The following is a 9,215-nucleotide window of genomic DNA, read 5'->3' on the forward strand; positions in this document are numbered from 1 at the left end:
TGTAAATTGAATTCCTTTGTTTTAACTTTTAAGAATAGATCCATACAAATGCGAATGGTTTTAATTGTTGGGGCAGGGATGTCAACCCCTCCATTAATGCTTCATCATGAACTAACAAGCTGTGACAAGCAAATTGCAAGCAGAGGTTTGGGGCAAAGGTTTTTAATCATCAGTCAAGAAGAAGTTTCATGTGGCAGCAAGCTTGAATCGTCCGATTAAGAAGAGAGAAACACAGTTAGGTGAGATTGTCGTAGACCCACACGCACGTGTACGAAGATGGTCCCCTTCCACAACCAGCAGCCTATGGGGGGATTTTTGTTCATTTGCTTAAGAGGTCAACATCTCAATCATGGAGGCATTATTTTGGAGGCCTGACAGGCTCATTTTCGCCACTCAAAATAATCAAAATAATAATTTCATTTCACTCTAAAGAATGGAATGGGAGAACTAAACCCATATAATTGCGCTCCTTTATCGTTATTCCTTGGGTCGGTTCTTTTTCTGCTTTTGCCTTTGCCCACTCAATACCTTAGTTGAGGACAAGAAAAACCAACAATCCCCCCACTCTCTACCTTCTCTGTATATAAATAACTTTAAAAAAAAACTCCTAAATCCTCCTGTTAGAGAAATTGGCCACTCGTCCTATTCGAGAACTTGAAAGCGAGCTCCACATGTATGTTGATTAGAGCCAAACACCCTCCAGCAACGCGTTTTTCTATTCGTCCCTACAGCAAAGCTGGCCTCAACTGTAACATACGAACACGCAATTCCATTCTGGTGTTCAACATATTATCCTCAGACACAGCAAGTTCCAGCTACTAGCAATACCATCCTTATCATAAAAGATCAAGCCATACAAATAAATTAAGCATACGTGTACTTCTGGCTAAACGTTTAATCAACCACAGCTAATTAAAAGAAACTTCTCATCAAGAAATAATGCATTGAATTGATTAAGAAATAATAGAACTGCTTCTGACAGGTGTTTCGAGTAGTCAACAATTTCCCTATATATGTAGTATAAGCATTACACTTTTAAGTACATTATCATTTAGTGTTAGTTTTATAAATTGGAGCGACTGGTATACAATGGGATGAACACAGATGAAAAAAAAAAGAATTACCTCTGATGCATGCCGGAGCTATGAAAACTTCAGCATAGAAAACAGAAATCTAAACACATTTGAACTCTGATCTGAATTGGAGCATAGATCTAAATGAATCCTCAGTTGCAAGTGGACCAGAAAGCTCCATGACCCCCGATAAGAAATTGAAGGGAAACTATATGGGATTATGATATCTTCCCATTTACGCCCACCTCCAAAACTATTGTTAGTCCATTAAGCATCAATAATTTGGGAGCTCTAGCTAATCACTGTCACTATCGTGTCTATCTGAAAACAAGGAATGCAAGAAAGAATTAAAAGATAAATAAAAACTTCAAGGAGCTTTTAGTTACATAAATTTACAAGGAACAAAGAGAGGAATATGATAGTTTAATCATTACTTCCTGACGGTCTTTTCCCTTCCATGGCTTCTTTCTTCTCCTGGCAACTAGTGCAAAGGAAAGGACCATCCCAGGGACGTAACTTTACTGAATCAGATCTGCCAGCATGAATTGAAATACCCTCTCCAGGTTTCATCTCTAATTGACAGACAGCACACATGAACAGCTTAAACATGTTGCACAGTGGATATTTTGTATCAAACCTGCATCCAACAGAAGGGTTCCTAATAAGATAAAACTACAATGTACTTAATAGTTAATACAAGATAAAACTACAATGTACTTGATAGTTAATACACTCCTCATTCATAGCAACCTATATTCACCACAATGGGTAGAAAGGAAAGGAGTTTATAGTCATGATGATTGATCCAACACACGAAGAACAAATTTCATATCTCAACAAATAGAGAATTATCATATGCACAAACCTTTCTGCAAGCATAGCAGATCCCTCCTCAAATAGTTCCTCCACCGCATCTGGCTCCATGTATTCTTTGTCAGAATGAGAAGATGATTCAGAAGGCTTCTTGCGAAACATGGCCTTCAACTTACCTTTTACTGCCTTCTTTGGGGGTGGCAAAGGAGGAGGTGGCTTCTCTAGTGGTAAGATATCGACAACAATGCAGGTTGTATCATCTCGAAGACCTTTTGCCTGAACAGCTTCCTGCTCAGTGGAGACCAGAGAGTCAAAAGTCATTTAGAAACAAGACTGATACTAACATATTGCAAAACCAGAAGGGCTTTGTGCTCCCAATAGCAACATTTGAACTTGGAGAGCATAATATAGATTAAATGTGTCCATGGGCTTGACTCGAATGGACAAAATCCTTGCACGAGTCGCACCCGACCTGTCAGACCTCAAGTAAGATTTTAATATTTTATTTTTTAAATATATTTACAATAAAATTTAAATAAAAATATTTATTAAAAAAATCCTTGTCTAGTGCTCAGTCTAAATCAGGTCAGGTTTACCAAGGTGCATGGGAAGCCTAGCCCTCGGACAAGTCAAGTGTTAGAACAAAAGTAATTCGGGAGTATACTTTCACAATCTGTGCAGCTGCAGCATCTGGTGGCATCCCACGACAACATTCAAGAGCTACTTCAGCCGATAACACATCCCAAACACCATCACTAGAGATAATTAGCCTACCACCAGCTGTAGACAACTGAAGAAAATAAACCAGTAGGTCAAATAAACTATTAATAAGAATAACAATTAAAGAAAAGGTTTTCTAATTTCAGGGAACGGGTGGAAGTGGAACTAGCTTGGTCAAACAGCTAGCACCTTTCCAAAGGACTGGTTAGGGTAAAAAATTAAAAAAGGAAAATCGACGTGCAAGTATAAGACACATGAGGATAGGAATTTAATGGCTCAACTATGTCCTTCAGCAAGTATGAATTCAGAAAAGATATTGGACCCCAGTTCCAGGAAGTTTATATTTCTTAGCAAAATAGCAATGTGCGAGTATAGGACACATGCGGATACGAAATTAATGGTCCAACAATATCCTTCAGCTATCATGAATTCAGAAAAGATATTGGTCTCAAGTTCAAGGAAGTCCTTCATACCCAACTATATAACCAATTCTTAGCAAAGTTGCAGGAAAAATCAAATTTAAAAGGTGCCATGAAAGGAAATGCACAGAAAACACTACTTAAGCACAGAAGTTAAATAAAAAGACGAATACAAGCTAACAACAGACATCAAACAGAATGCAGTTAGAATATGAAAGACGAACCTTTACTTGCTTTACATATGGAACAGGAACAATGTACTCCCCGACATCCATGTCACCAATAGAACGTGAAAGACACAAGCCTCCAGGCCAACATCTCAAAGGACCAATCTACAAAATAGAGTTACCAGTCACCCACTTTGATAAATACAATTAATCAAATATGGTTCTATCCTTCACTGCAGATACTGAAATTCTCTATGAAGAACTAATTTATCTCAGCATATCAATACCATGTTTTTAAATCTGAATTGAAACAAGATGAATACAGAAAAAGATGTTGCCAATTACAAATGCTACAGCTATTGTTAGTTAGTTTTACAGAGGAGTCCTCTAATTCACATCAATTATCTTATAAGTTCTTCTTGGAACACTTTTTTCTATAGTCATGTAAACTATGAAACTATCTTCTACTCCAAGTAATGTGTTAGCGCATCCATTCACCTGAATAATCTCGAGGACATCGAGTTTCACTTTCACTAATGGAAAGAAATGGCTAAGAATCTAGAGAGTTTTTGTTGAAGCAATAAAAAACAAGTCGCATAATTGTAATGGGAGATGAGATACCTGTGCACCACCACCTGTATTTAACCGCCCAACCTCACCGCCACTTGCTGTGATTCGCTCCCTTCTAAAAGGATGAAAGCAGAAAGTAAGAAATCAATACTTAGGGAAACTCTTAAAATACAATAAACAAGATGTTAATAACTTACTCCTCTACATTGCACTCAAGCCTATGATCAGCTGACAAGTAATATATGTCACCTTCTGCCGATTCAAGTACACAACGGGAATCACCAACAGATGCAACTGTTACAACCCATCCTTCTATTATCACAAAGGTTACAGTAGTTCCCGAAGTTTTTGCTGAATCGAAAAACATAACATGTATACAAATTACTAAAAATGCGGAAGACAACCCAACAAAAGTTATTACCCAAAATTTTACGAATTAAATAAAAAATACCTACTTGACAATATGTCTCGTCTGCTTCTCAATTCCCACTTAATGGGTGAAAACAAAATGCGTGCTTATGTACATAGAATTATATGCTTAAGTATAATCATTCTAAATAAATAGAGGGGAGAATAGTCATAAACTAAAGAGCTTCTGCAATAAGAAAATACAAATATAGGACAAACTGCTCTATAAATAATTATCTTCAAATATGTTTTCTGCCTATTGTCGTACAAAAGAAAGCAAACAGTTCCAATGTAGAACACAATCACAAACAGTCACCCCACTTACATGACCTCACATAAAAGCAAAAGGCAGTGACAAAAATTAAATTGACAGGGAGAAAATTGAAATGTTATTGGTGAAATAGGATACAAATACAATCAGATGCAATTTGCATGATAGCATCAACCACACCTGAAGTAAGTGTACAAATCTAATAAATTTTTTATCTAGGAATATATTCCTTTTTGGTCCGAAGGTTATCCTACAAAACATCTACTCAGAAATGTTTACACACATTAAAAAACACATACCTCTCTCTTGAAAATCTTTATCTGTTTTGACAAAGCCTGCAACCAGAGCCCTCGGCAGTGCAGCAACCCACTCATCTCTATTAAGATCCGCAGGAATAGCACTTAGGACATTATTTAGGAGATTCTCCTTAGTGTAAATAGCAGCAGCAGACCCGTTGTGTCCATCAAAGAGCTATAAAAAATAGTTGAGCAAGCCAAGCTATAAAAAGGATTTCCAAAAGCAAATAGATCACGGGCAAGTATATTTGCACAAAACCAAACAAATTGTACAGATAATAACACCACCTAACAGACAAAAGCTTTTATACATTTATATTCTACTGATGCAAATTCAAAACTTTTAATGTGAAGATAGGTGGTTTTGCTTGAGCATTTTGAATGTAGCTAGTAGTTGTTTAGTTAGTAAGTGACAGAAAATTCATACCCCAAACACTGAGAATGTGGCAACACCATCTCTCATTGCTCTTTGGCATTCTGTTTTAAGCAACGTAAAGTCTTCGCCTTTCTTGCTCTGGCTCGCTTGTCCATGTAAAATCTCTGGATTGTCATCTTTTCGCTTTCTGATTCTCGTTTCAGAAGAACCGACAAAGGCACGGTTTGATGTTCGCCTTTCGAGGACATTGTTCTGAACTTTACAAATCCAATACACAAACCAGTAGCGAAACTCCTCCTAAACCAATGCCTCTAATTCTCCATGAATTCCAATAACAAAACCTGAAAGGAAAAAAAAACAACGAAAGCTTCAACGACCAATCTCATCTCCAAGGAATCAAAATAAAAAATTGAATAGATCAATCAACAACTTTTAGTTACACAGACGGCAACGGCCGGGGTGAAAATCGAGAGCTTCGACAAAACATTAGAAGATATAAATAACATGAAGTTTTGACAATCAGATTTTACATCAAAACCGAAAAAGAAACAAAATGGAAGATATATATATATATATATATAATCAGTAAACCATAACATCAAAGAAACGAATATCAATTCGTAAAGAGAAATGCAGAAAAATTATATTAAAAGGGGGAAAAAAGGAAGAGAAAATTACAGCGTGAAAAAAAGAGAAGGGAAGGAGAATGAAGAGAAATCCGTTGATGGCAGAGATTACGGGCGAAGAGAATGAGAAGTCGACGACGCGGAGAATTGAACTAGTCGCTGCGATCGAGAAACGCGGATCCCGGTATAGTTTCCATTCTTTCTCGATTGGAAAAAACGAACTCTTGCGGAGAGAAATTAAAACAGAAAGAAAAACACTGCTGAAATGAAGCGGACCCTCTTCTTTGATTTTGCCTCCTTTTTTATATCTGACGTGGAGGAAACGGAGCCGTTTTTAAGGCGTTTGTGTTTTGTTAATTTTATGCTCCAATCCACGAGCAGTGGTATTTTTGAACCGTCCGATCAAAGGTGTATATGAATCAAAATATCTAACGAATGGAGCTTTTCTCGGTTTGGCCCACACCGAGATATAATCGTGGGCCACACGTTAAACCATTTTCTTTTTTATTTTGCATGTCAAATGTTATTTTGTTTTTTTATATAAATTAAAATATTTACGGGTCAAATAAGTTAATCTTTTTACCAGCAAAATGGAAATTAATAAAAAAAAAGGTCATTTGTGCTATAAACCTTTAGATAACAATCTAGGTACAGCTATCACTTGTCTGTCATCAAAAGTTAGACCACAATGTTAGCGTTATCCATGTTGACTCACCGCGTATATCTCTTGCTGAACAAGCTTGGTGGAAGTCTAAAACGGAAGTTTCAGGTACCCCATTTTCAGGCACATGACAAAGATAAAATAGCTTGATGGAGTTTCTGGTTCCTAATATCTCTTACGTTTACTAATACGCAACCATGTGCTGATACTTGAAATGAGTAGAGTGAGGGACAAGGTGAATGTCTCCTTAACAAGTCCATGACCAGAGCACTTCAAGGAGTAGGTCCCAATGTCTGAAGATTAACAAAGAAAACTACAAAATGAATGTTTTAATTGAAAGCTACAAGGAGAGAAGAAAGATAAGGACTCCGAAATGGTTGTATTTATCAAGACAAGATTCTACTGGACACATGTACTCTACTTTGATAACAATTGTTGATATTTCCATCGATTAACGAACACATCATTAATAAAAGCTCCTGCACTGCACGTAGGAAAAAGACTAGTCCTTGTAATATGGATAACTCGCATACCATTTAAAGTTAAACAAGTGTGTAACGTTCGCCACGTTCAATTCGAAACAATGTCAATACACATGTTTTTTCTCTATTGTTTGAGTTATTATATTCTAGAGAAAAATTAAAAGCCCGAAAAACCCTTAAAGAAAAGCACACGTTAAGTTTATTTGCTTAATTTTGATATTCCTTCCTCCTCCGTATTTTACTGACGTACGTTCCTAAGCAATGGTTGTCAACTTGCATCTACTTTTTCCTTTATGGCCAAGGTTATCGACTACTTAACATACTTGAACCCAGACTTTGGCAAAAAAAGGGGTGGATCGTCAGGCATGTTTGAGGTTTGGTGATAATTGTGGTTGTGTCATTCATTGTTCTGTCTCGTTTTATTGCAACCTAGAGGAAACAATCCATGGATTATATTAATAGACAAACCAGCAAAAACCAACCAATAACAAGAGGTTGAACCATCGTCTTTATTTGACAAATCCATATGCTTAGACATCATACATTTACAACAAGCATCAAGAAAGAATTGAACCTGCTCATATAACCGCCATTACAAGCCAATGCTTCGAGCAGAAAGTTCTACAAGACAAACAACAAGGGTTCCACTCCACATTTAATCGAATACTTCTCACTGGCCCAATGAGTGAGATCGAGTTTAGTATTTTATCACTCCCAAGCTCTTCAACCAGGGGAGCATTTCTTCTAGTCCATCTTTCAAGCTTCTAGGTCTGTAATCCAACTCCGACTTGGCCTTCTCGCAAGTATATGCCCATTGATGCCTTAAAACATGCACAGTCTGCACAACATAGAAAACAGAGTTCTTTATCAAATGGTTAAGCAAAGCCAAGAATATGAAGAGCCAAGACAAAACATTATGATGTTTGTAGGGAACATCATAACAAATTTCAACAGGTTTAAATGTTCTAATATATTAATGGACAGAAGCCATTGAGGAGATCATACCGGGGGACTAATGAGAGGAAGCTTTCCTGTAATTCGGGCAAAAAGAACAGAAATCCATCCATAAACTTCAATCAATCCTAAAGGGATGTTGAATTTAGGCGTAGCAGTTCCAGTGATAATGGCAGCTATATCGAAAACATGCCTGAATGATGCATTTTCTCCTGTAAGTAAATATCTTTCCCCAGGTCGACCCTTTTCCATGGCTGCAATATGCCCTCCACCACATCATCCACATGACTGAAAGAAAACTTCTACTGCCTATGTAACCAGGTAATCGCCAATTAAATTGTTCAATTATCTGAATAATGTGCCATTCAATTTATCAATTAATAGAACTAACGCAAGTTATAAAAAATACAAAATTTGAAAGAAAGAAAAAATCTTACTAATTGAGCAACAACATTGCCGGTGGTAAGCTTGCCAGGACCATAAATTACACCGGGATATACTGGAATAATTGACATCCCCTCAGCTATACATTGCAAAGCAATCTTGTCCGCGGTGGCCTTTGATTTCTCGTACTCCGTGCAGAATAATTTCTCTGGATGCGTCTGTCAATTAGAATTTAGAAAATCAGAAAAAAAAATTATTTTCCTCGTTGAATAATTAGGGTGATTAACTGTTTATTTCTTTACCTGATTCTCATTGGCGATATATCCATCGGTAGGACCGATAGCGAAGAAGGACGACGTGTATATGATCTTCTTAATTGTCTTTGTCTCCTTAGCAGCTTGCAGCAGGTTCTTCAGACCCCCAACGTTGACCTTTCATCGAACAATTTAATGGCAGAATTTCAGTACATATGTATAAAGAAGTAATTGGTAAGTGGGCAATTGCAATTTGATTTGGCTTACAGAGATGAATCTGGAAGCCAGGGTTCGACGAGTGCAGCGGCGTGGAAGATGACGACGCGTCCGGAGCAGGCATCTAAACGGAATGGGTAGTCGGTGACGTCGCCGTATGCAAGTTCCAGAGAAGCGCCATTGGTGGGTGAAGAAGAAGGAAGTCCAGATAGGTCACTGGTGCGCCGGACCAAGGCTCTGATGGTGTAACCGCGGTTCACCAAAGCGTGGCACAGCCTTCCTCCTAGATATCCTGATGCGCCAGTTACCATTATCTTCATATTTTCTTAAAAGAACATGGGCTGATCCGTCTTCCTCTTTAATAGTTTTAATTTTTTAATTTTAAAATAATAAAAGATTTACAAAATCCTGGTAAACAATTTTGTTTATTTTGAATTGTCAATTGAATTAATAATTAGTTGTATAGCAAGATTAGATACTATATTTTTTTTAAATAAAGTAAGAAGTTGAATCCTAACATTTACG

General features: G+C 37.2%; 1 protein-coding gene and 1 pseudogene across 1 annotated transcript; both read right to left on the bottom strand.

Annotated features, from left to right (window-relative positions):
• Positions 1-929: 929 nt before the first annotated feature.
• LOC120193940 (probable protein phosphatase 2C 12) lies at positions 930-6,006 on the bottom strand. The gene is given in 11 exon segments (XM_039196362.1): positions 930-1,394; positions 1,508-1,710; positions 1,939-2,174; positions 2,551-2,676; positions 3,250-3,357; positions 3,814-3,877; positions 3,960-4,113; positions 4,741-4,912; positions 5,165-5,289; positions 5,292-5,454; positions 5,792-6,006. Coding segments are annotated over 10 exon segments (1,284 nt in total). The 5' UTR covers positions 5,362-5,454; positions 5,792-6,006; the 3' UTR covers positions 930-1,368.
• A 1,467-nt stretch (positions 6,007-7,473) lies between these two features.
• Positions 7,474-9,012, bottom strand: LOC120194016 (annotated as a pseudogene).
• Between the last annotated feature and the right edge of the window lie 203 nt (positions 9,013-9,215).

The sequence above is a fragment of the Hibiscus syriacus genome, unplaced genomic scaffold, assembly GCF_006381635.1.
Source record: "Hibiscus syriacus cultivar Baekdansim isolate YM2019G1 unplaced genomic scaffold, ASM638163v2 tig00116997_pilon, whole genome shotgun sequence".
Lineage (NCBI taxonomy): Eukaryota > Viridiplantae > Streptophyta > Magnoliopsida > Malvales > Malvaceae > Hibiscus > Hibiscus syriacus.